General features: G+C 45.8%; 1 protein-coding gene across 15 annotated transcripts in view; it reads left to right on the forward strand.

The window, feature by feature from the left end:
• LOC106566645 (membrane-associated guanylate kinase, WW and PDZ domain-containing protein 1) overlaps positions 1–27,835 on the forward strand; it is a 196,778-nt gene that overhangs the window by 100,929 nt on the left and 68,014 nt on the right. For 11 of the 15 annotated variants that reach the window (XM_045693040.2, XM_045693037.2, XM_014134868.3 and 8 more), the window contains 3 exons: positions 21,745–21,864; positions 24,889–25,098; positions 26,024–26,291. In XM_045693040.2, the coding sequence (XP_045548996.1) occupies positions 21,745–21,864; positions 24,889–25,098; positions 26,024–26,291 (598 nt within the window). The remainder of the gene's footprint in view (positions 1–21,744; positions 21,865–24,888; positions 25,099–26,023; positions 26,292–27,835) is intronic. The other 4 variants (XM_014134876.3, XM_014134872.3, XM_014134873.3 and 1 more) reach the window with 1 other exon arrangement.

Here is a 27,835-nt window from a genome sequence, read left to right on the forward strand (position 1 = left end):
AATTTAGTTCAAATCAAATCAAATGTTATTGGTCACATACACATGGTTAGCAGATGTTAATGCGAGTGTAGCGAAATGTTTGTGTAATAAGACTTAAGATTTCCTGGGGTAACAGTGTAGGAAATAATATATAAACTAAATACGGCATAGTTTCCTAAGAACGCGAAGCGGGGCGACCATCTCTGTCGGCGCCATCACGAGATTCCCGAGATCACGAGATTACTTGTGCATGGAGGCTACAGTACTGTAGATGTAGTGCTTCAGTCACATCATGCTCTCACCAGGCAGCTTGGACCACTTTTAGACAACGCAAACATTCACTGGGTCACACTAATGAAATATTTAGTCAGGCTGCACAGACAACAGCTTTCTCTCTCAGTACAGTACCAACTAGCACAACTAGTGGCATCCTGCAGGATGCTATCAAGATCCAGGTTGTATCACATCCGGGCGTGATTGGGAGTCCCATAGGGCGGCGCACAATTGGCCCAGCATCGTCCGTATTTGTCCCGGGGTAGGCTGTCACTGTAAATAAGAATTTGTTCTTAACTGACTTGCCGAAGTTAAATAAAGGTTACATTTATCACGATAATGCCACTGAGACCAAATAAATACTGACTGAGACCCAAAAAAGATTTACTATTGCTATGGGATTATAGTACTGTCAATGGCTGGTATTATATTGCCATTGTATTGTCAATGGCAAGTAATTACGTAAGTGTCAGTCGTCAGATAGAGTCAGGCGCAGGACACAGAACAGAGTAAAATAACGTACTTTACTCTCGGAAAAAATAATAAGCCAATAATCCACGCAGGGATAACAATCCTGACACAAACAACTAACAAGAAGACAAGAAACAATCACGCACAAAACATAATGGGAACCAGAGGGTTAAATAGGGAAATAATCAAAACGAGATGGGAACCAGGTGTGAACACTCAAGACATAACAAATGAAAAAAGAAACGTGGATCGGTGGTACGGTGACGACGACCGCCGAACCCCGCCCGAACAAGGAGAGGCACCAACTTCGGCGGAATTCGTGACAGTAAGAGAAAGGTGAACAGGAAAATCAGAGATCAAATCACATTTTATTTGTCACGTGCCGAATACAACAGGTGTAGACCTTACTTACAAGCCCTTAACCAACAATGTGGTTTTAAGAAAAATAAGAGTTTAAGTAAGTATTTACAAAAACAAACTGAAATTTTTTTTAAAAAGAAAATAGAAAAATCACAAATAATTGAAGAGCAACAATAAAATAGCAGTAACAGGTCATGGCAAATAGTCTGGGTAGCCCTTGAGTCAGGAGTCTTATAGCTTGGGGTAGAAGCTGTTTAGAAGCCTTTTGGACCTAGACTTGGTGCTCCGGTACCGCTTGCCGTGCGGTAGCAGAGAGAACAGGCTATGACTAGGGTGGCTGGAGACTTTTGCAATTTTTAGGGCCTTCCTCTGACACCGCCTGGTATAGAGGTCCTGGGTCGCAGGAAGCTTGGCCCCAGTGATGTACAGGGCTGTACGAACTACCTTCTGTTGTGCCTTGCGGTCAGAGGCTGAGCAGTTGCCATACCAGGCGGTGATGCAACCAGTCAGGATGCTCTCGATGGTGCAGCTGTAGAACTTTTTGAGGATCTGAGGGCAAATGCCAAATCTTTTTAGCCCTCTGTGGGGGAAGAAGCGTGCCCTCTTCACATCTGTCTTAGTGTGTTTGGACCATGATAGTTCGTTGGTGTTGTGGACACCAAGGAACTTGAAGCTCTCAACCTGCTCCACTGTTAACTACTGGTCCTTGGAATAATAATGTATGTATGTCATTACATTTAAATTGGTTCTCAAAGGCTTGAGGTGAAACAACAAATATAGGAGGTAAACATTTGATTTGGAGCAAACTAAGTTTAATGTATTTGGCTAAGGTGTATGTAAACTTCCGACTTCAACTGTGTGTGTGTGCGTATATATATATATATGAGATTTCACAATTTAAAGGAGATAAAGGAGATTTCACAATTTGTTCTCCACTACACAGGCAAAGTGGGGATCTGTGGATTGTGAATGATTCAGCAGCCAGATGGCCGGGAAATCTGCTTTTTCTCATGCCAGACAAAATGGAGGCTGAATGTTGTTCCCTAGAGCTCTCATGTTTACCACATATCATTATGGGATGTTGGAATTCAACACTTCCACAAAGAAACGCATCCCCGGAATGCCTCAAATGATGATTACTAATAATGGGATCAAAGTGATTGTATATCTATGAATTGTTTAATTTGTGTAATGATGTAGTAGAATTATGTGTTGTATTATACACACACAGCATAAAGTGTGTGTGTGTGTGTGTGTGTGTGTGTGTGTGTGTGTGTGTGTGTGTGTGTGTGTGTGTGTGTGTGTGTGTGTGTGTGTGTGTGTGTGTGTGTGTGTGTGTGTGTGTGTGTGTGTGTGTGTGTGGATTACGAGCTACCTAGCCATTTGTTGGTTTGAGGGTGGATCTCTGTCAGCTCTCCTCCTGTTGTTTGTTCTTTGTGGGCTGTAGTACTCAGAATACCAATGTGTTGTGTTGTGTGATTGTTTCACACTTCTTCACATTTCCTTTTTGTTACTTGTTTTTGTTCCCCCCTTTTATTGCTCATGGTTGACAGCTTGATTGACAGCACCTTTCCACTGTGCAGGCAGTTTGGACATACTTTACTCCTGTTTCTAGTTGAATTTCACCCCCTTCTCATCCCGTTTTCTCTCGCTAAGCCATAACTACACACCCCAACCCACGTTAAAATAGCTGAAAGATTGTGCCTTGACATTAAAATCGATCATTATGAAAGGGTGTTTTAGATTACACTCTCCCTAAAACTACAGTGAGTTGTGTTTGTAGGTTCAGTGTGCTGTAGAGAGGAGGGGTGTTGTTCCCCTCTCTCTGAGATAAAGGGCCTCATGTTAGTTTTATCAGCATGGTGTCTTGACAGGACTGCTGTTTTCCATGTTGCCACCACACGGGAATGCTGCCTGCTGCTTGCTCTGGTCCACACTGTGGGACGCTCCACACTGATCTGGAGTTCCATCAGGCTCTCACTGTGCTTACCTGCCAGTAGTCTACAGCTGCATTAAATGGGTATTAGGCAGGATGGATGATCATTTGAATTAATCATATAGTGCTGTGTCCAAATGTCTATCAAATCACTAGCTATTGTAGACATTATGATTCACAACCTTTATTTAACCAGGTGATCCCATTGAGTTAAAATATCAAGGGAGAGTGATGCTAGTGACTATTGGTGATGACCATTCACTGAGATCAGCAACGTGGCTGTAGCTGTTGATGGGTTAACTACACGGTCCCCAGCCCAGAGAGCAGCCCAGTGTTGGAGGCAGGATGTGGGTCAGAGCAGACACTTTACAGGCCACTTCAGGGACACACGTCCCCTGTTCCTCTGCTACTGATCCTGCTCCACAGCAGCTTTTTATCAACTGCCAGCAAGGAGAGGCTTTCACTACAAGCTATTTATAGTTCACATGCTAAATATGGCATATGGCAAGCCTGCATCCACTACAAGACCATGTTGCTTGCTTACAGAGCAGCAAGTGGAACTACCTCTCCCTATCTTCAAGCTATACTCAAACCATACATCCCAACCCGAGTACTCTGTTCTGCCACCTCTGGTCTCTTCGCCATCGCACCATCTACGGGAGGTCAGCTCCTGCTCAACCCAGTCAAAGCTCTGTCCTGGCGTCCCAATGGTGGAACCAGCTTGGCTCTGATAATAGGACAGCAGAGTGCCCATCTTCAGAGAACATCTGAAACCCTACCTCTTCAGAGAACATCTGAAACCCTACCTCTTCAGAGAGTATCTGAAACTTTACCTCTTCAGAGAGTATCTGAAACTTTACCTCTTCAGAGAGTATCTGAAACCCTACTAGAGGTCGACCGATTATGATTTTTCACCGCCGGTACCGATTATTGGAGGGCCAAAAAAGCCGATGCCGATTAATCGGCTGATTTTTTTACATACATATATATATACACACACACACACATATATATATATATATATATATATATATATATATATATATATATATATATTTGTAATAATCACAATTACAACAATACTGAATGAACACTTATTTTATTTTAACTTAATATAATACATCAATAAAATCTATTTAGTCTCAAATAAATTATGAAACATGTTCAATTTGGTTTAAATAATGCAAAAACAAAGTGTTGGAGAAGAAAGTAAAAGTGCAATATTTGCCATGTTTAAAAGCTAACGTTTAAGTTCCTTGCTCAGAACATGAAAACATGAGAAAGCTGGTGGTTCCTTTTAACATGAGTCTTCAATATTCCCAGGTAAGAAGTTTTAGGTTGTAGTTATTATAGGACTATTTCTCTCTATACCATTTGTATTTCATATACCTTTGACTATTGGATGTTCTTATAGGCACTATAGTACTGCCAGCCTAATCTCGGGAGTTGATAGGCTTGAAGTCATGAACAGCGCAATGCTTGAAGCACAGCGAAGAGCTGCTGGCAAATGCACAAAAGTGCTGTTTGAATGAATGCTTATGAGCGTGCTGCTGCCTACCACCGCCCAGTCACTCTGCTCTATCAAATATCAAATCATAGACTTAATTATAATATAATAGCACACAGAAATACGAGCCTTAGGTCATTAATATGGTAAAATCCGGAAACTATCATTTCGAAAACAAAACGTTTATTCTTTCAGTGAAATACGGAACTGTTCTGTATTTTAACTAACGGGTGGCATCCCCAAGTCTAAATATTGCTGTTACATTGCACAACCTTCAATGTTATGTCATAATTATGTACAATTCTGGCAAATTAATTACAGTCTTCACACAGTTTGCTACTGTCACGGGTGTCGTATGAATTGGACCAAAATGCAGCGGGAATGTGTATGCTCATTTTCTTCTTTATTAAACAAAAATGAACACTGAACAAAAAGAACGACGAAAACAGTCTTGTCAGGTGCAACAAACACTAAACAGGAAACAACTACCCACAAAAACCCATGAAAAACACCCCTACTAAATAGGACCTTCAATTAGAGGCAACGAGGAACAGCTGCCTCCAATTGAAGGTCAAAACAATAAACTAGACATAGAAATAGAAAAACTAGAAAATAGAACATAGAAATACAAAACATAGAACACAACCCAAAAACCCCGACAACACAAAACAAACATACCCCTGCCACGTCCTGACCAAACTACAATAACAAATAACCCCTTATACTGGTCAGGACGTGACAGTACCCACCCCCAAAGGTGCAGACCCCGGAAGCAACTCACAAAAAATAAACACAAAAAAATAAACCCCAAAACAAAAAAATAATCCTAACTAAAGGGAGGGGAGGGAAGGGAGGGTGGCCACCGTCACCGACGGTTCTTGTGCTACACCCCCCCTCCCCAACCTACTACTACGGAGGTGGCTCAGGCTCTGGCCTTACTCCCCAACCTAACCTGTCCACCCCCGCTAAATGCTTAATATATTTTACCCCTCCCGAAGTCTCTGGGCTATGGCGCATCGCTGAAGACCTCGGGCTGATGCGTGTCGCTGGAGACCTTGGGCTGATGCGCGTCGCTGGAGACCTCGGGCTGATGCACGTCGCTGGAGACCTCGGGCTGGAGGGCGACTCTGGGAGCTCCGGACTGGAGGGCGACTCTGGCTGCGCCGGTTCCGGACTGACTGGAGGGCGACTCTGGCTGCGCCGGTTCCGGACTGACTGGAGGGCGACTCTGTCGGTTCCGGACTGACTGGAGGGCGACTCTGGGAGCTCCGGACTGACTGGAGGGCGACTCTGGGAGCTCCGGACTGGAGGGCGACTCTGGGAGCTCCGGACTGGAGGGCGACTCTGGCTGCGCCAGTTCCAGACTGGAGGGCGACTCTGGGAGCTCCGGACTGGAGGGCGACTCTGGCTGCGCCAGTTCCAGACTGTAGGGCGACTCTGGGAGCTCCGGACTGGAGGGCGACTCTGGCTGCGCCAGTTCCGGACTGGAGGGCGACTCTGTCGGTTGCGGATTGTGGGCCGTCTCTGTCAGTTCCGGACTGTGGGCCGTCTCTGTCGGTTCCGGACTGTGGGCCGTCTCTGCTGGCTCCGGACTGTGGGCCGTCTCTGCTGGCTCCGGACTGTGGGCCGTCTCTGCTGGCTCCGGACTGTGGGCCGTCTCTGCTGGCTCCGGACTGTGGGCCGTCTCTGCTGGCTGCGGACTGTGGGCCGTCTCTGCTGGCTCCGGACTGTGGGCCGTCTCTGCTGGCTCCGGACTGTGGGCCGTCTCTGCTGGCTCCGGACTGTGGCCCGTCTCTAGACGGGGCACTATCGCCGGAAGCTCTGGACGGGGCACTGTTGCCGGACACTCTGGACGGGGCACTGTTGCCGGACACTCTGGACGGGGCACTGTTGCCGGATACTCTGGACGGGGCACTGTTGCCGGACACTCTGGACGGGGCACTGTCATCGGAAGCTCTGGACGGGGACTGTGCACTGAAGGCCTGATGCGTGGGGCTGGCTTAAGAGGCGCCAGACTAGGGACACGCACCACAGGGCTAGTGCGAGGAGCAGGAGCAGGACGTACTAGACTGGGCTGACGCACTGGAGGCCTGGTGCGTGGGGCTGGTACTAGAGGTACCAGACTGGAGACACGCACCCCAAGGCTAGTGCGAGGAGCAGGAACAGGACGTACTAGACTGGGCTGACGCACTGGAGGCCTGGTGCATGGTGCTGGCTTTGGAGGCGCCAGACTAGAGACACGCACCTCAGGGCTAGTGCGAGGAGCAGGAACTGGATACACCGGGCCATGAGTAGGCACTGGAGGTCTGGAGCGCACCTCCTGCACAACCCGTCCTGGCTGGTAATAGTAGCCCTGCACGAGCGTAGTGCTGCACAGGGCGAACTGGGCTGTGCAGAGGCCTGATGGCTGCCGTGCGTAGAGCAGGCGTAGGGTAGCCTGGGCCTAGGAGGCGTACTGGTGGCCAGATGTGCTGCGCAGGCATACTCCTTCCAGGCTGGATGCCCACTCTAGCACGGCACTTGCGAGGGGCTGGGATCGCTCGCACCGGACTGTGCGTGCGCATGGGCAAGATCGTGCGCAGTTCCGCATACACTGGCGCTCTCCACTCCACACGCTCCCCATAATAAGCACGGGGAGTTGGCTTAGGGTTCACCCTTGGCCCAGCCAAACTACCCATGTGCCCCCCCCAAAAAAAGTTATTGGGGCTGCCTCTCGCACTTGCCTCTCGGTGCGTATAATGCCTCATAATAGCGCCGCTCCACCTTTGCTGCCTCCAGCTCCTCCTTAGGGCGCCGGTACTCCCCAGCCTGGTGCCAAGGTCCTGCCCCATCCAGAATCTCTTCCGATGTCCATGACTCCACAGAGCTCTGCTGCTGCTCCTTCCTCCGCTGCTTGGTCCGTTTGTGGTGGGTAGTTCTGTCACGGGTGTCGTATGAATTGGACCAAAATGCAGCGGGAATGTTTATGCTAATTTTCTTCTTCATTAAGCAAAAATGAACACTGAACAAAAAGAACGACGAGAACAGTCTTGTCAGGTGCAACAAACACTAAACAGGAAACAACTACCCACAAAAACCCATGAAAAACACCCCTACTAAATAGGGCTTTCAATTAGAGGCAACGAGGAACAGCTGCCTCCAATTGAAGGTCGAAAACATAAACTAGACATAGAACACAACCCAAAAACCCTGACAACACAAAATAAACACACCCCTGCCACGTCCTGAACAAACTACAATAACAAATAACCCCTTATACTGGTCAGGACGTGACAGCTACGAGCCAGGCAGCCCAAACTGCTGCATATACCCTGACTCTGCTTGCACAGAACTCAAGAGAAGTGACACAATTTCCCTAGTTAAAAGAAATTCACGTTAGCAGGCAATATTAACTAAATATGCAGGTTTAAAAATATATACTTGTGTATTGATTTTAAGAAAGGCATTGATGTTTATGGTTAGGTACACATTGGTGCAACGACAGTGCTTTTTTCGCGAATGCGTTTGTTAAATCATCACCCGTTTGGCAAAGTAGGCTGTGATTCGATGATAAATTAACAGGCACCGCATCGATTATATGCAACGCAGGACAAGCTAGATAAACTAGTAAAATCATCAACCATGTGTAGTTAGCTAGTGATTATGTTAAGATTGATAGTTTTTTATTACATACGTTTAATGTTAGCTAGCAACTTACCTTGGTTCCTTGCTGCACTCGCATAACAGGTAGTCAGCCTGCCACGCAGTCTCCTCGTGGAGTGCAGTGTAATCAGCCATAATCGGTGTCCAAAAATGCCTATTACCGATTGTTATGAAAACTTGAAATCGGTCCTAATTAATCGGCCATTCCAATTAATCGGTCGACCTCTAAACCCTACCTCTTCAAAGAGGTAGGGTTTAGACCCTTTAAAAAAAGAGAGACCCTTCCTAAACCCTACCTCTAAGCACTACCTCTTCAGAGAGTATCTGAAACCCTACCTCTTCAGAGAACATCTGAAACCCTACCTCTTCAAATAGTATCTGAAACCCTACCTCTTCAGAGCACATCTGAAACCCTACCTCTCCAATGAGTATCTGAAACCCTACCTCTTCAAAGAACATCTGAAACCCTACCTCTTCAAAGAGTATCTGTCACATCCTGACCAGTAAAATGGGTTATTTGTTATTGTAGTTTGGTCAGGGCGTGGCAGGGGGTGTTTGTTTTGTGTGGTTCTGTTTTTTTGGTTTATGTTCTACATTTTCTATTTCTATGTGTTTATCTAGTTTTTCTATTTCTATGTTGGAGTTTTGGTAGGACTTCCAATTAGAGTCAGCTGGTTGTCGTTGCCTCTAATTAGTTGGGTTAGTTTTCTCTTGTGTTTTGTGGGTGGTTGTTTCCTGTATAGTCTGTGCACCTTACGGGACTGTTTTCGTCGTTTGTTTTGTTTAAGTGTTTTTCCTTCAATAAAGAAGAAGATGATAAATATACCCGCTGCATTTTGGTCCACTCCTTACGACGACCGTTACAGTATCTTAAATAAGACATCTCAGTGTTCTCTCCCCCCACCCCAGTCTCCTTCTCCCCCCACTTTTCCTACTAGCACTGACTTTGCTGATAACTTCTTTATTGAGGAAAACATGTATTACTATGACTGTGATATGTGGTTGTCTCACCTAGCTATCTTAAGATGAATGCACTAACTGTAAGTCACTCTGCTAAATGACTAAAATGGAGGTGTAAAATGTTTAAAGCATATTTTAATTCTATACCCGATGACAGGCATCGGACAACCCATTGTTTTGCCTGCCTTGAGACATAGCTAAAGTCTAATGTTATGTACACAGACAGAGAGCGAGAGAAAGCTTTCGATGATGCTGCTGCTGCTGCTCAGTGGCAGCGTGTGGAAACAATGTTGATGACATAACAGATGCACAGACAGGCTTGCCTAAGCCCCCTCATCCTTTTAGCAGGGCTGCGATGCCTCACACCTCAAACAAACACACAGACATGTTGGTACTGGAGAGGGGTTTACCTACCCATTAGGTGAGGGATGGGCAACTTTGATGGGGGTGGGGCCCCATCAAAGTCATCATGTGGGGCCGCAGTGGCTCGTGGTTCTGCGTACCCACATCCATAGCCACACATGCAGTCTGAGCCGGCCCTAGCCTTTTAGATAGCTGGCCACTAGACTCATATACCAATCTAAAACATTTTGGCTGACATGGCTAATTGAGTGACTGTCAGTGACAGACGTAGCGATAGAAGAACTGCTGATGCACAACCAAATATTGAAATTGCACCTTGTGTATTTTATTATTCTAACTCTCAACAGTAAGTTGAGACCCCGATTGAGTCCCTGTCCACCCCCCCACCCTGCCCCCCAAAAGATGGCCACCAGTCCCTACTTTTCCTGTCGCCTGCGATCCTGGCTGTCATGTCTCTCTCACTCTCTCTCTCTTTTTTTAAAATTTCTATCTCTTCCTTTCTCTTTCTCTGCTCCCTCTCACTGACTTGCCTAGTTAAATAATAAAATATTCCCACTGCCACAGTCTACCATTCGGCACCAGCCCCTGCCATCCCCCTGGGGTGATGTCGAGGCTGCTGATTGGACGATCAGCGTTCCATTTCCTAACCTTCCCCAGTAGCAGGAGAACGTCAGCAGTGTCCGCAACACCTTGTTCCACCTAGTGGCATATGCTGCTACCGCTAATACCAGAGGAAAGAGAGAGAAAGAGAGAGCGAGGAGGGAGAGAAAAGAGAAAGGGGTAGAGAGATGACTAAATAGAGATAGGGAAAGGAAAATAATAAATCTTATTTTATTTGTCACACTTTACCGTGAAATGGTTACTAACGAGCCATTCCCCAACAATGAGTTAAAAAGTAAGAAGAAAAAAAAGAACAAATAAAAGGGTCAAAAGGAAATAGAAAACAATAAAATAATAATAATGAGGAGTACCGGTACCGAGTCAATGTGCAGGGTTACCAGGTAGTTGCAACTAGCTCATCCATGTTTCTCAAACATACAATTTCGAAGTTGTTGCAAACTTAACATTTTGTGTTAAAGGTTAAGTTTAGGCATTAATTCCGAAATCTTAAGGTTATCGGACGAATCCCGGAACATATTCCATCCAGTCTGTGCTAGCGAAACAGTCCTGTAGTTTAGCATCCGCTTCTTCAGACCACTTCCATATTAAGCATGTCATTGGTACTTCCTGTTTGAGTTTTTGCTTGTAAGCAGGAATCAGGAGGATATAGTTATGGTCAGATTTGCCAAAAGGAGGGTGAGGGAGAGCTTTGTATGTGTCTCTGTGTGGAGTAAAGATGATCAAAAGTTTTTTGCCTCTAGTTGCACAGGTGACATGCTGGTAAAAATGTGGTAAAACGGATTTCAGTTTTCCTGCGTTGAATCACCGGCCACTAGGAGTGCCGCCTCCTGGGTGAGCATTTTGTTGTTTGCTCATGGTCCTATACAGCTTGTTATACAGCGAGTGCGGTCTTGTGGTGGTAAATAGACCGCTACGTATGGTCTCCAGTTTATCATGAGGTATTCTAACTAATGCGAGCAGAACCTTGAGACTTCCTTAATATTACAGATCGCTCACCAGCTGTTGTTAACAAAGAGACACACACCCTCCCCTGATCTTCCCGATGCTGTAATTCTGTCCTGCCGGTGTATAGAAAAACCAGCTAGATTTATATTTTCCATGTCCTTGTTCAGCCACGACTCGGTGAAACATAGGATATTAGATTTCTTCTGATCACATTTGTAGGATAGTCTCGAACGGAGCTCATCCAATTTATTATCCAGTAATTGCACACTCGCCAAGGGCAGAGGCGGTTTATCCACTCTCCGGCGTAGTCTTTTCAGGTATCTCACACGCCGGCCTCTATAGCGCCGCCTCCTCCTTCATCGAGTGTCAGGATTTGGGCCTGGTCCAGGATAATCAATATGTCCTTTGCCTCTGACTCATTGAAGTAGAAGTCCTCATCCAAATTGAGGTTACTGGAACCTGTTCTGATGTCCAGACAGAGGAGGAGCGAGATGGCCAGAGAGAGGGATGGGCTGAAATTCACTTGAGAGTGGGAGAGGAGGAGAGAGAAGAGAGTATACAGGATAGAAACATTCCACATATCCTCTCTATGTGTTAATGTATTACATTTAGCAGACACTCTTATCCAGAGCGACTTACAGGAGCAATTAGAGTTAAGTGCCTCGCTCAAGGGCACGTCGCTCTTAACGGCTAGGCTACCTGCCGTATCTGTTGTCTAGTGAAGCTGGAGCTGGCTATGAGCAATTCCACGGTAACAGAGTGATGCTCAGAGTGAGACTCAGATTTTTCACTTTTAAAATATAAGTCAAACAAAAACCAATGATTGCAAAGTAAAATATTTTTTGTTAAAGTTTCAGTGGAAATTGTTAAATGTTGTCCTTGTGTATAGAGTTATATGGTTTGTTTAACTTTGCAATCATGGTTATCCCTATGCTTCTGAAATATCCTGTCATGGTAGTGAAAATGAGACAATCCATTCCTTTCATTTGAAATATAGCCTAATCATACTAATAATTTAAGCAAGGGCACGGTCCTATTTTTAGGTCATCATGACAGATTTTTTTATAGTAGTCCCTTCTACAGCTTTCTACACAGAGCATAATTCACTGAGCTGCGTGGCGTTTTATCTCTTAGCTTCTGCATTTCACATGCTAGTAATCACTTAACGTAATTAATCCAGTCTCTGACAGGCAAGATGTATAACTGGCTAACGGTGGCGTGAGGTTGTTGGCATCAGATCTCTGGGGAGAGAGGTTATGTCTCCTGTGTTGACGCTGCTGTAAACAGAACATGGATACTAACAGGTACTCATCATGTCAACACAAAGTCAAAATCGGCCAGACACTAGAATGTGTGTGTTACACTGCCAGGCTTTATGATGTGCTACTACACTGTACTGTACAATATGTGTCATAGGTTGGTCATTAAACACTCAGTTCCTCAGCCTATACTCTACATTACATACAGTAGTACACACATACACACACACCCTACCATTTATATGCAGATAACTATTTAATCTGTCATCTTTTCTTGCACACTGGAAGTGCAACATGTAATACCCCTCTTGTTGTCCTTAGCAACATGACTGAGACTGGCTGTTGCAGCGAGGCTGTAGCTGTCTAGTTCTACTGTATGTGTCTGTTCTCTGTTCTACTGTATGTGTCTGTTCTCTGTTCTACTGTATGTGTCTGTTCTCTGTTCTACTGTATGTGTCTGTTCTCTGTTCTACTGTATGTGTCTGTTCTCTGTTCTACTGTATGTGTCTGTTCTCTGTTCTACTGTATGTGTCTGTTCTCTGTTCTACTGTATGTGTCTGTTCTCTGTTCTGGTGCATGTGTTTGTGGCTGGGTATATTTCTCTCTCACACCTCAGGGGTCATTAATAATTACCCTCAGTAGTTACTGTTGTTCAAACAGTTAAGCAGCGTTTCCCAAACTCGTTTTTTGTCCTAACACTACAAAGCTGATTCAAATAATCAAAGCTTGACGATTTGTAGATTTTTTAAATCAACTGTGTAGTGCTAGGACAAAACCCAAAATGTTCACCCCTTGGGGTCCCCAGGACTGAGTTTGAGAACCCTGAGTTAAAGGGATAATTTACCCCCTATTACTTACTGTAAGAGGAGGTTAGGCTGAAAACAGTAGTGATAGACCATTCACTGGATCCTACTTAGTTTATCTTACTGTATTTAGGAACAACATGACCAGTAGTATAGATATTCCTGATTAATACAGTTCCCAAGGTCTCTAAGTCTCTGCTGAAATGGTTATGTATACTGTATACGCCGTTTTCTTTCCATACAAGAAACTGGAACTTTTCACGACTTGACAAATAATAATTCCATTGATGCTGAGTGGCTTGGGAAGTTCATTAGTGCTGTGGCCAAGCCTGAGTTAGTCCCAGTCATTGTTCTTGTCGTTTCAGAGAATAGAAAGGAGGGACATAGATAGTAATGAGGCCAAGCCTTTCCTCACTGAGCCTTTTGTCTTCCTGCTGTCTGCTGCCTGTCTGCTGCCTGCCTGTCTGCCTCCTGCCTACCTGCCTGCTGCTTGCCTGCTTGTCTGCCTGCTTGTCTGCCTGCCTGTCTGCTTGTCTGCCTGCTTGCTTGCCTGCTTGTCTGCCTGCTTGTCTGCCTGCCTGTCTGCTTGTCTGCCTGCTTGCCTGCCTGCTTGTCTGCCTGCCGTCTGCCTGCTGCCTGCTTGTCTGTCTGCGTGCCTGCCTGTCTGCGTGCCTGCCTGTCTGCCTGCCTGTCTGTCTGTCTGTCTGTCTGTCTGTCTGTCTGTCTGTCTGTCTGTCTGTCTGTCTGTCTGTCTGTCTGTCTGTCTGTCTGTCTGTCTGTCTGTCTGTCTGTCTGTCTGTCTGTCTGTCTGTCTGTCTGTCTGTCTGTCTGAAGTATCCATTATACCATCTACCTCCAGTGGTTCACTCTGCAAATGAGAGCTCCACTGACATTAGGGTTTGAATTTAAAAAGAAACTTGTAACTCCCATTTTGAAAAAGGTTTTATGGTTTTTAAGCTGACAGTGATGACGAAGCATTTTTAGCCTTTCTAAAAAAAGAATGAACACAGATATTTGACTGCTTTGAAAAGAGAGAGGTTTGTGCCCTTAACTCTATATTTAGAGCATCCTTCCTGTAGCAGAACTTCGACTGGGAGGGGTTTAAGTGAAAAACATTCGTTTGGACCAATTGATTATTGTTACAGAATCACATAAAGGAAAAGCTCAATCAGCACACCTGCATTAGTCACCCCATCAGATACCCACAGTGTGGGGATACTACCAGGGACAAAACAACTCCTCCACTTCCTCTACAGTAGAGATTTGAACACATTGTGACACAGACATATATATATATATATATATATATATATACCATATATATACGTCAACAACGATGACTCCAGCTCCCAACAAACTTTTTTTTCCCTCCATACTGTCTGTGATGCATACAGAGCAGAGGAGAAGTATAATCCCAGTACATTTTCCAAGTAGGTGATTCATCATAGGGTATTGTATGGTTATTTGGTTGGGAGAATGAAACCAGTATTTTCTCTGTCATCTAGAAGGCCACTGAGATTTTTTACCTTTATTTAACTAGGCAAGTCAGTTTAAGAACAAATTCTTAATTACAATGACGGCCTACCATTGAACAGTGAGTTTAACTGCCTTGTTCAGGGGCAGAACGACAGATTTTTACCTTGTCAGCTTGGGGATTCGATCCAGCAACCAACGTTCTAACCACTAGGCAGCCTGCCGCCCTAAAAGAGAAAGAAGAGAAGAGCCCCTGAATCTTACAGGAAGTAAACACAGTGCTCGGATGTTTCAGAGAAACGGCTTTGGTTCTGGACGACAACTTTGAACTCTTACCAAGCTGTGTGTGCGTGCCTGCCTCCCTGACTGTGTGTGCGTGCCTGCCTCCCTGACTGTGTGTGCGTGCCTGCCTCCCTGACTGTGTGTGCGTGCCTGCCTCCCTGACTGTGTGTGTGTGCCTGCCTCCCTGACTGTGTGTGCGTGCCTGCCTCCCTGACTGTGTGTGCGTGCCTGCCTCCCTGACTGTGTGTGCGTACCTGTCTCCCTGACTGTGTGTGCGTGCCTGCCTCCCTGACTGTGTGTGCGTGCCTGCCTCCCTGACTGTGTGTGCGTGCCTGTCTCCCTGACTGTGTGTGTGTGCCTGCCTCCCTGACTGTGTGTGTGTGCCTGCCTCCCTGACTGTGTGTGCGTGTGAGAGTGTGTCGTGACTGTCGTACTCACAGATGAGTTAGGACTTCCATCTGTCAGGTGTGTGATGGCTCTGCCTCTATAAAGAGAGGAACACAATGACCCTGTCTCAGTTGCTTTCTGACAACTCCCTTCCACTGTAATTATACTGAGGCTCTGTGTGTGTGTGTGTGTGTGTGTGTGTGTGTTTATTTATTTAATTTATTTTTTATTTCACCTTTATTTAACCAGGTAGGCAAGTTGAGAACAAGTTCTCATTTACAATTGTGACCTGGCCAAGATAAAGCAAAGCAGTTCGACAACATACAACAACATAGAGTTACATATGGAGTAAAACAAACATACAGTCAATAATACAGTAGAAAAATAAGTCTATATACAATGTGAGCAAATGAGGTGAGATAAGGGAGGTAAGGGCAAAAAAAAGGCCATGGTGGCGAAATACATACAATATAACAAGTAAAACACTGGAATGGTAGATTTGCAGTGGAAGAAAGTGCAAAGTAGAAATAGAAATAATGGGGTGCAAAGGAGCTAAATAAATAAATAAATAAATACAGTAGGGGAAGAGTTAGTTGTTTGGGCTAAATTACAGATGGGCTATGTACAGGTGCAGTAATCTGTGAGCTGCTCTGACAGCTGGTGCTTAAAGCTAGTGAGGGAGATAAGTGATTCCACTTTCAGAGATTTTTGTAGTTCGTTCCAGTCATTGGCAGCAGAGAACTGGAAGGAGAGACGGCCAAAGGAGGAATTGGCTTTGGGGGTGACCAGTGAGATATACCTGCTGGAGCGCGTGCTACAGGTGGGTGCTGCTATGGTGACCAGTGTGTGTGTGTGTGAGCTCCCTGCCGTTGTAATGATCCGTGGGCTTTTTTGTACAAAACAACTCTCATATAGAGAGAACTCCAGTTCACTAATCATTAACCAAGAGACTGGCTCTAGTTAGCTAGCATATCATAGCTGTTCACATTTTGACATTAGCCAACCTGTTAACCGGAAATATGGCCAGATGGTTGATATTGAGAAGGGTGCTAACTTTAAAGGTGCAGGCCGGAAGGGTAAAATGAATTGACCAGATGTAGTAGAAAGTCATCTCCTCTGAATAGCCCACACATTTGTTGTGTTTTTGTCAGACCATTATGTTTAACGACATTGTAAAGGGGATTTTCAGGGAGACACCTCCTGCACAGACGCAGAGAAAATGTCTAGTTTGAGTTTAATTATTCTTGCTTACAGATAAAACTGAAGAAATGCAGAATTTACATTATTAATAATTGCAAAACACTAATTTAAAATCCATAACACATACTACGTGACATGAATAGAATACAGAACACTTTAATCATTACAGGACATTTGTCATGATGGAAATTGAAATGTTAAAATGTGATTGTAAAAAATATCATTTTTGGGAAAACCATTTAAGAGCTAGAGTTATTAAACAGTCTGATAGCAGTGGTGTTTCACAGGCGGTTCGTACGGGCAGGTATACAGGACAGTTACACAGGACAGGTATACAGGACAGTTACACAGGACAGGTATACAGGACAGTTACACAGGACAGTTACACAGGACAGGTATACAGGACAGTTATACAGGACAGTTATACAGGACAGGTATACAGGACAGTTACACAGGACAGGTATACAGGACAGTTATACAGGACAGTTACACAGGACAGTTACACAGGACAGGTATACAGGACAGTTATACAGGACAGTTACACAGGACAGTTACACAGGACAGTTACACAGGACAGGTATACAGGGCAGGTATACAGGACAGTTACACAGGACAGTTACACAGGACAGTTACACAGGATAGTTACACAGGACAGGTACACAGGACAGGTACACAGGACAGTTACACAGGACAGTTACACAGGGCAGCTATACAGGACAGTTACACAGGACAGTTACACAGGACAGTTACACAGGACAGTTCCTGTTTCTCATGAGCCTGGTGGTGTAGTTGCCTCTTTTTGGAGAGAGCAGGTCATTCAGTGAATGGTCAAGAGTGTGCATGTCCTTCACCAGGTGCACTGCAGCCGGCTCTCCCCTGCTCTGCAGTGACGGGAGCTGTGGTTGGACTGCTCCACCTCTGGAGATGATCCTCTAGGCCCTCCTCTGCACCCTGCCTAGTTGCTTTTTATTGCATCCAACTAACAGGACTCTACCGTATTCCAGACAAGACCTGACCAGTGTAGTGTATACTGTGACCAGATCTTCAGTGGGTAGGCCATTTCTGGCAAGAACAGTCATTGTGCAGGTGTTTTGAGGCCTTCCTCACTGACTGCTCCACATGTGTGTCACCACTGAGGTTAGAGTCTAGATGAAAACCAAGATACTTAGTTGTTTTTACAACTGGTACTTCCTGTCCTCATAGGATTAGTGGTGCAGGTTGTGGATGATCTCTAGAAAAGCATATCCACATTTCCACAGACATTTTCCCATTCAGGAGCATGTTGTTGGATGTAGCACACTCTTCCAGCTGCTTCGCCTCCAAGCCCATGGAAGTGTCCTCTTGGTTGCTGGTTAAAGGTATGGCTCGGGACAGCCCTACATCGTCCAGAGTGTCAATAAAGACAACTTTTCGGGTGGACATGTGAAGGAGAAACAGATATGGTGAAACCACACCACCTTGTGGCACACTAGAGGTGACCTCTGACCAAGGGCTCAATGTGCCATTTGCCATCACCCTCTGCCTTCTTCCCCTGGTTTAGCTGTGATACCAGGCTAGTAACCATCACCCTCTGCCTTCTTCCCCTGGTTTAGCTGTGATACCAGGCTAGTAACCATCACCCTCTGTCTTCTTCCCTGGTTTAGCTGTGATACCAGGCTAGTAACCATCACCCTCTGTCTTCTTCCCCTGGTTTAGCTGTGATACCAGGCTAGTAACCATCACCCTCTGTCTTCTTCCCCTGGTTTAGCTGTGATACCAGGCTAGTAACCATCACCCTCTGTTTTCTTACCCTGGTTTAGCTGTGATACCAGGCTAGTAACCATCACCCTCTGTCTTCTTCCCCTGGTTTAGCTGTGATACCAGGCTAGTAACCATCACCCTCTGTCTTCTTCCCCTGGTTTAGCTGTGATACCAGGCTAGTAACCATCCCCCTCTGCCTTCTTCCCCTGGTTTAGCTGTGATACCAGGCTAGTAACCATCACCCTCTGTCTTCTTCCCTGGTTTAGCTGTGATACCAGGCTAGTAACCATCACCCTCTGTCTTCTTCCCCTGGTTTAGCTGTGATACCAGGCTAGTAACCATCACCCTCTGTCTTCTTCCCCTGGTTTAGCTGTGATACCAGGCTAGTAACCATCACCCCCTGTCTTCTTCCCCTGGTTTAGCTGTGATACCAGGCTAGTAACCATCACCCTCTGTTTTCTTCCCCTGGTTTAGCTGTGATACCAGGCTAGTAACCATCACCCTCTGTCTTCTTCCCCTGGTTTAGCTGTGGAACCAGGCTAGTAACCATCACCCTCTGTCTTCTTCCCCTGGTTTAGCTGTGATACCAGGCTAGTAACCATCACCCTCTGTCTTCTTCCCCTGGTTTAGCTGTGATACCAGGCTAGTAACCATCACCCTCTGCCTTCTTCCCCTGGTTTAGCTGTGATACCAGGCTAGTAACCATCACCCTCTGTCTTCTTCCCCTGGTTTAGCTGTGGAACCAGGCTAGTAACCATCACCCTCTGTCTTCTTACCCTGGTTTAGCTGTGATACCAGGCTAGTAACCATCACCCTCTGTCTTCTTCCCCTGGTTTAGCTGTGATACCAGGCTAGTAACCATCACCCTCTGTCTTCTTCCCCTGGTTTAGCTGTGATACCAGGCTAGTAACCATCACCCTCTGTCTTCTTCCCCTGGTTTAGCTGTGGAACCAGGCTAGTAACCATCACCCTCTGCCTTCTTCCCCTGGTTTAGCTGTGATACCAGGCTAGTAACCATCACCCTCTGTCTTCTTCCCCTGGTTTAGCTGTGATACCAGGCTAGTAACCATCACCCTCTGTTTTCTTCCCTGGTTTAGCTGTGATACCAGGCTAGTAACCATCACCCTCTGTCTTCTTCCCCTGGTTTAGCTGTGATACCAGGCTAGTAACCATCACCCTCTGTCTTCTTCCCCTGGTTTAGCTGTGATACCAGGCTAGTAACCATCACCCTCTGTCTTCTTCCCCTGGTTTAGCTGTGATACCAGGCTAGTAACCATCACCCTCTGCCTTCTTCCCCTGGTTTAGCTGTGATACCAGGCTAGTAACCATCACCCTCTGTCTTCTTCCCCTGGTTTAGCTGTGATACCAGGCTAGTAACCATCACCCTCTGTCTTCTTCCCCTGGTTTAGCTGTGATACCAGGCTAGTAACCATCACCCTCTGCCTTCTTCCCCTGGTTTAGCTGTGATACCAGGCTAGTAACCATCACCCTCTGCCTTCTTCCCCTGGTTTAGCTGTGATACCAGGCTAGTAACCATCACCCTCTGTCTTCTTCCCTGGTTTAGCTGTGATACCAGGCTAGTAACCATCACCCTCTGCCTTCTTCCCCTGGTTTAGCTGTGGAACCAGGCTAGTAACCATCACCCTCTGTCTTCTTACCCTGGTTTAGCTGTGATACCAGGCTAGTAACCATCACCCTCTGTTTTCTTCCCTGGTTTAGCTGTGGAACCAGGCTAGTAACCATCACCCTCTGTTTTCTTCCCTGGTTTAGCTGTGATACCAGGCTAGTAACCATCACCCTCTGTCTTCTTCCCCTGGTTTAGCTGTGGAACCAGGCTAGTAACCATCACCCTCTGTCTTCTTCCCTGGTTTAGCTGTGATACCAGGCTAGTAACCATCACCCTCTGCATTCTTCCCCTGGTTTAGCTGTGGAACCAGGCTAGTAACCATCACCCTCTGTTTTCTTCCTTGGTTTAGCTGTGGAGCAAGGCTAGAAACCTTGGACACAGTTCAATGTCAGACAGATGTTGCAGGAGCTTTGCATTATCTACTCGATCAAGCGGGCTAGCGGGCCTCTTGGAGACAGGCCGTTTATATTGTAATCCGACAGTACCACATGTTCTGTAAACACCAGGCTGAGAGGCTGAGAGGAAGACACAACAGAATCACACAGCATCAAAGATCCATTATCAGTGTGCCCTCAGCTCAGTCTGGCTTCTAACTTTATCGGTAACATTCAACACTGACAGATTTTTGATAGTGTCAGTTAAACAGGTCAAAGGTAGAATGTCAGTACTTAGTTACAGTAAATACAGGAGAGGAATGACCCAAATCATTTCCCATTACAGTCATAGTTAGAAAGTCAAAATGTTCTTCATGGTGATGCAGGTAGGCCTTTATACTACAGATGGACTTTGGAGACAAACATGTGGTTCAGTTAGACCACGAAGACCACAGGGGGTCTTTTGAGCCATAGTGTATGATCACAGTGCCAGAAAGGAAAATAAATAGCCAAGTGATAGTGTCAGTTCCTCTGAGTTAATGTTAATGTCTGTATCTCTGGCTTTTCTTATTGGAAAATAATAAACAGATTAGGGAAAAAAAGGGGGGGGATGACTCATTCATCTCTGGCGTTGCGTTTAAAGCCTGATGTTTTAAAGCCTGATGTTTTAAAGCCTGATGTTTTAAAGCCTGATGTTTTAAAGCCTGTGGTTTTAAAGCCTGTGGTTTGCCACCTCTAGTAGAGTGAGGTAGGGGTGTGTGAGACTTTCTTAATGTCCTGTCTCCTCACATCATGTCCAAGTCCACTTTCTCTGTTCACTGCAGCCTCAAAGAGAGCAGTGACCGATATTGCACCCTGTCACTTTCAGCTCCCACACCTCCAGTTTGTGTGGACCTGTTCCTCCGTCTTGTCCTCCCTCAGGCCTTATGGTGGCTACAAGCTTCACATTGCCGATCCATGTGCATGCATGTGCAAGGGCAGAGTATGTTTTTGTCCACATCGTCATTGTGTTCCACCCAGAGAGGAAGTCCCCCTTGTGTAGTGTAAATCCACTAGGGTCCTGGGGAACCAGAGTAGCTAACCAAGCAAGAGGGGCCGAGACACCCTTTTTGACTCTATCTAGCGACGACGTTTGAACTTCCGGATCCGGTGTTATATGCCTTTTTGCTTACAAATACTAGCTAGTTAAATGTGTATACTAGCTAGCTACATAGCTAGCTGTGTGTGTATAGTAACTAGCTCCATGGCTAGCTGTGTGTATGCTAGCTAGCTACATAGCTAGCTGTGTGTGAATACTAGCTAGCTCATAGCTAGCTGTGTGTGAATACTGATTATACTGTAGATTACAGGCTACTTCCTCCTCCTCAATCTTTTTTTCCGCCCACAGAGAGGCCGTAACGTTTGTATTTGTTAATTAGTAGGTTGAGTAGGTTTTGGCAAATGTAACTGCCGCTGAGAAGCACCTACAAAACTTCTCCCTGGTCTTCGGTCAGAGTGGCTGGTAGGAATGCTGATAATAAGCTTGGTTTCCTCTCTCTCCAGGTACGACACGCGCCCCTCGAGACGGGGAAGTCCCCGGGGTTGATTACAACTTCCTGTCCGTGGAAGACTTCCTGAGCCTTGAGCAGAGTGGAACACTACTGGAAATAGGAACGTATGAAGGTGAGGATGGTGATGATGATGATGCTGGGGATGTTGGTTTTAGTGATGCTGGTGAGGAGGATGATGATGATGCTATGGTAGACTGTAGGAGTGGAGAAGATAATCTTTCTCTTTTTTGTAAGATTGTATTTAGGATTTTGACCTGATAATATTTATTATTATCATTTATAAAAAAAATATACAATACAAAACATACACATACAAACAGATCACAAGGCTATCCTTACCTAGATTAGTACAGTGTACCACAGTGATAAGTCTTCTGTCCTTACAGAAACTACAATCCACGTGTGTGTGTGTGTGTGTGTGTGTGTGTGTGTGTGTGTGTGTGTGTGTGTGTGTGTGTGTGTGTGTGTGTGTGTGTGTGTGTGTGTGTGTGTGTGTGTGTGTGTGTGTGTGTGTGTGTGTGTGTGTGTGTGGTGTTAATCTCCTTGCCACCTGTACTATTGTGTGTTTGGCTCCTTTCTCCCTCCCCCGCAGACAGTGTCAAATACCTGTCCACAGGAGCTGGATGCCTTCCAAATACAAATGTGATGCAGACCTACGTACTGTAGGGCTCAATGCCATGCAGTTGCATTGAGATATGAGTCCAATTCTCATGACCAACATTTTTTCTTTCCAAGAATTGTGGCGAGACTTTTAAAATCTATTTTCAGGATGATTTTTAAAGATCAGGATTTACAGTACGTCAGCTGTAGATAATGACATACATTTAGAATGTGGTTTTGAGCATGTGTCGCTATCTCTTGCATTGGATTGTGGATGGTATTTGCTTATCAGTGGGATTTACAGGAAATAAACATAAGCAACAGATCTGGTACTGACCAGTGATAAGCCAGTCATTTGAATGTATACTTTAACAAGGTAAAGTTTCTCTGAGCCGGCCCATTGTATTGTTTGTATGCTCTCTGCTCCCTCTCAGTCCATAACAACACTGGCTAGGGGGGAAAAGCCTGCTTTTCCTGCAGCTGCTTATTTCCACCATTTCAGGACTCATTGTGCTCTGCCATTGTCTCTCTTTCCACTGCATTGAGATTTTATAGATCCCCTTCCCGCTATCTCGTTGTTCTCTATCTCGTTGTTCTCTATCTCTCTGTTCTCTACCTCTCTGTTCTCTACCTCTCTGTCCGGTACCTCTCTGTCCTCTACCTCTCTGTCCTCTAGCTCCCTGTGTTCTATCTCTCGCTCCCTCCCCCTCCTTCTCTCATTCTCCCTCCCTCCCTCCCTCCCTACTCTCCCTCCTACTCTCCCTCACTCTCTCCCTCCCTCTCTCAATTTCAATTCAATTTAAGGGGCTTTATTGGCATGGGAAACATATGTTTACATTGCCAATGCAAGTGAAATAGATAATAAACAAAAGTGAAATAAACAACAGTAAATGTCAAATGTCATTATCTATATACAGTGTTGTAACGATGAGCAAATAGTTATAGGTTGTATTTATAATGGTGTTTGGTCTTCACTGGTTGCCCTTTTCTTGTGGTAACAGGTCACACATCTTGCTGCTGTGGTATTTCACCCAGTAGATATGGGAGTTTATCAAAATTGGATTTGTTTTCAAATTCTTTGTGCATCTGTGTAATCTGAGGGAAATATATGTCTCTAATATGGTCATACATTTGGCAGGAGGTTAGGAAGTGCAGCTCAGTTTCCACCTCATTTTGTGGCAGTGTGCACATAGCCTGTCTTCTCTTGAGAGCCAGGTCTGCCTACGGCAGCCTTTCTCAATAGCAAGACTATGCTCACTGAGTCTGTACATAGTGAAAGCGTTCCTTAATTTTGGGTCAGTCACAGTGGTCAGGTATTATGCCACTAAGGACTCTCTGTTTAGCATTCTAGTTTGCTCCGTTTTTTTCCAATGTGTAATTATCTTTTCGCTTTCTCATGATTTGGTTGGGTCTAATTGTGTTGCTGTCCTGTGGTTCGGTGGGGTCTATTTGTGTTTGTGAACAGAGCCCCAGTATCAGCTTGCTTAGGAGACTCTTCTCCAGGTTAATCTCTCTGTAGGTGATGGCTTTGTTATGGAAGGTTTGGGAATCGCTTCCTTTTAGGTGGTTGTAGAATTTAACGGCTCTTTTCTGGATTTTGATAATTAGCAGGTATCGGCCTAATTCTGCTCTGCATGCATTATTTGCTGTTTTACATTGTAGACAGAGGATATTTTTGCAGAATTCTGCATGCAGAGTTTCAATTTGGTGTTTGTCACATTTTGTGAATTCTTGGTTGGTGCGCGGACCCCGGACCTCACAACCATAAAGGGCAATGGGTTCTACAGTTGATTCAAGTATTTTTAATTTTATGTTCCTTTTGATGGCATAGGCCTTACTTGCCTTGTCTCTCAGATGGTTCACAGCTTTGTGGAAGTTACCTGTGGTGCTGATGTTCATTTGTTTGTGTGCTCTAGGGCGACGGTGTCTAGATGGAATTAGTATTTGTGGTCCTGGCAACTGGACTTTTTTTGTAACACCATTATATTTTGTCTTACTGTACTGTCAGGGCCCAGGTCTGTCAGAATCTGTGCAGAAGATCTAGGTGCTGCTGTTGGCCCTCCTTGGTTGGGGACCAAAGCACCAGATCATCGGCAAATAGTAGACATTTGGCTTCAGATTCTAGTAGGGAGAGGCCGGGTGCTCTCTCTCTCCCTTCCTTTCTCCTTCCCCCTCCCCTCCCTCTCTCCCTCCCCTCCCTCTCTCCCTCCCTTTCACTCTCTCTCTCTCTCTCTCTCCATCCACTCCCTCTCTCTCTCCCTCCCCCTCCTTCTCTCATCCCCTTCTCTCTGTCTCACGCCGTCCTGCCTCCCTCTTCCTTCTCTCTCCCGCCTCTCCTTCTCCCTTTCTCCCTCCCCCTCCCTCCCCCCTCCCTCCCTCCCTCCCTACCCATCCCCCTACCACTTCCTATCTCCCCCTCCCTCTCTCCCTGCCCGTTCCTCTCTCCTTCTCCCTCCCTCTCCTCCCTTTCTCCCTCTCTATCTCCTTCTCCCTCCATCTCTTTCTCAGGCATGCTAATGTCCCTGTTGTTTCCTAGGTAACTATTATGGGACGCCTAAGCCGCCGAGGCAGCCCGTGGTTGGGACAGTGATTCTCAGTGATGCTGTGCTCCTCGACGGCCCACCAGGCTCCCAGCAGTCCACTCCCAAGCGCACCAAGTCCTACAATGACATGCAAAACGCCCAAGTAGTACCTGCTGACTACGAGGATGACGACCAGGCCACAGAAATGAACAACAGTTTTACAGGTATGTCATTTTACATGCCATCAGACAATTACACATAGACTACCACTACCAAACCAGGCGGCTGTTCAATGGGGGATGTGTGTATTTGGGGTGTGGGTGAGTTGTGTGTGTGCTCATGTTTGAAAGAGCATGTGTGAGGGAGAGTGTGTATCTGCATTTGTGCTCTCCAGTCTTCTGCCCTGTGTCGCTGGGTGTCTCTTTCTCTTGTTCTCCCTCCCTCCCTCTCGCTCCCTCCATCTTTCTCTCTTGTTTTCTCTCTCTCTCGCGCCATCTTTCTCTCTCGCTCTCTCTCTCTCTCTCTCTCTCTCTCTCTTTCTCTCTCTCTCTCTCTCTCACGCTCTCTCTTTTTAAGTACCTGATAATAACACTTTGTGAATAGTTTTTAGGCATAATGTCTGACTGAGTTTGAAATATCACTTGTGTTAATGTGTTAGCCCGGACTGGAGAGTTTGTGAGACAGTCAGTCAGTTCCTAGATGGAGTTTTTTTTCTCCTTCTATGCTCACTCTGTGTGTCCTGCCAGTCTGTCAGAGTGGTGAATTAGCGTTTGATCACCCCTGAAAGGCTCACGGAAGTGAGAGAGGGAGGACGAAGTCAGGGAGGGCAAGATAGAGGGGGGTTTAAGAGAAATAGAGGCTGACTGCATGTTCATTATAGTCATTGGGCCCCATTCCTTTTGGACTAGCAGGCAGGTGGTTTACAGAGGGAGGGAGAGAAAGTTAAGAAAGGAAAAATGTTTAGCAGTCGTGAAACATAGTATATATTTTTGTTGTTGTTGGTTTTAGTAGTCCTATATTGCACACAGTACTCTTAGCATAAATTGTCTTATCATTCCACCCTTAGATTCCCACATTCCTGTTGCTGCAGGAAACATAAACCTCCTCTCTCTGTTTTGTTCTGTGTTGTCGTGCTCCTTACTTTCCCAGGATCATTAGTTCGTAGTCTCTTCCCCTCTCCCTTGTTGTGCACAGGTAACCCTAGCGACCAGGACGAGAGCTGCGGCGCTGTTCTACGGCCGTACCCCGCGCGTGAGAACGCTCCGTCCTATGGTCTGAACAACGTGGCTGCCTCCACCTCGGACAGCGGGCAGCAGACACACGCCCAGCCCCAGGCCTCCCCAGAAGACCCCCTAGGACCCCTGCCAGGCAACTGGGAGATGGCCTACACCGAGAACGGAGAAGTCTACTTCATAGAGTAAGTATAATATACCCTAAATCCTATACCCTATGGCCTATACCTTAGCTTACACCGAGAACGGAGAAGTCTACTTCATAGAGTACGTATAATATACACTACATGACCAAAAGTATATGGACACCTGCTCGTCAAACATCTCATTCCAAAATCATGGTCATTAATATGGAGTTGGTCCCCCCTTTGCTGCTATAACAGCCTTCACTCTTCTGGGAAGGCTTTCCACTAGAAGTTGGAACATTACTACTGTAAGTCGCTCTGGATAAGAGCGTCTGCTAAATGACTAAAATGTCAAATGTAAATGTACATTTCTGTGGGGACTTGCTTCCATTCAGCCACAAGCGCGTTAGTGAGGTCGGGCACTGATGTTGGGCGATTAGGCCTGGCTCACAGTCAGCGTTCCAATTCATCCAAAAGGTGTTTGATGGGGTTAAGGTCAAGGCTTGGTGAAGGCTAGTCAAGTTCTTCCAAACTGATCTCGACAAACCATTTCAATATGGACCTCGCTTTGTAGATGGGGGCATTGTCATGCTGAAACAGGAAAGGGCCTTCCCCAAACTGTTGTCACAAAGTTGGAAGCACAGAATCGTCTAGAATGTCATTGTATGCTGTAGCGTTAAGATTTCCCTTCACTGGAACTAAGGGGCTTAGCCCGAACCATGAAAAACAGCCCCAGACCATTATTTCTCCTCCAACAAACTTGCGATTGGCACTATGTATTCGGGCAGGTAGCGCCCTTCTAGCATCCGCCAAACCCAGATTCGTCCGTCGGACTGCCAGATGGTAAAGCATGATTCATCTCTCCAGAGTACATGTTTCCACTGCTCCGGAGTCCAATGGTGGTGAGCTTTACACCACTCTAGCCAACGCTTGACATTGTGCATGGTGATCTTAGGCTTGTGTGTGGCTGTTCAACCATGGAAACCCATTTTATGAAGCTCCCGACAACAGTTATTGTGCTGACGTTGCTTCCAGAGGCAGTTTGGAACTCGGTAGTGAGTGTTACAACCGAGGACAGACGATTTGTACGCGCTTCAGCACTCAGCGGTCCCGTTCTGTGAGCTTGTGTGGCCTACCACTTCGTGGCTGAGCCGTTGTTGCTACTAGATGTTTCCACTTCACAATAGCTGCACTTACAGTTGACCGGGGAAGCTCTAGCAGGGCAGACATTTGATGAACTGACTTGTTGGAAAGGTGGCATCCTATGACGGCGCCACGTTGAGCTCTTCAGTAAAGCCATTCTACTGCCAATGTTTGTCTATGGAGATTGCATGGCAGTGTGCTCAATTTTTATACACCTGTCAGCAATTTTTTAAATAATGATAAGACATGAAATAGTAAGTTACACAATAGGAATAAAATACACAAAATGGAGCTATATACAGGGAGTACTGTTACCAGATCAGTGTGGAGCTATATACAGGGAGTACTGTTACCAGATCAATGTGGAGCTATATACAGGAATTACCAGATCAATGTGGAGCTATATACAGGGAGTACTGTTACCAGATCAGTGTGGAGCTATATACAGGGAGTACTGTTAC

The sequence above is a fragment of the Salmo salar genome, chromosome 13, assembly GCF_965601325.2.
Source record: "Salmo salar chromosome 13, fSalSal1, whole genome shotgun sequence".
Classification (NCBI taxonomy): domain Eukaryota; kingdom Metazoa; phylum Chordata; class Actinopteri; order Salmoniformes; family Salmonidae; genus Salmo; species Salmo salar.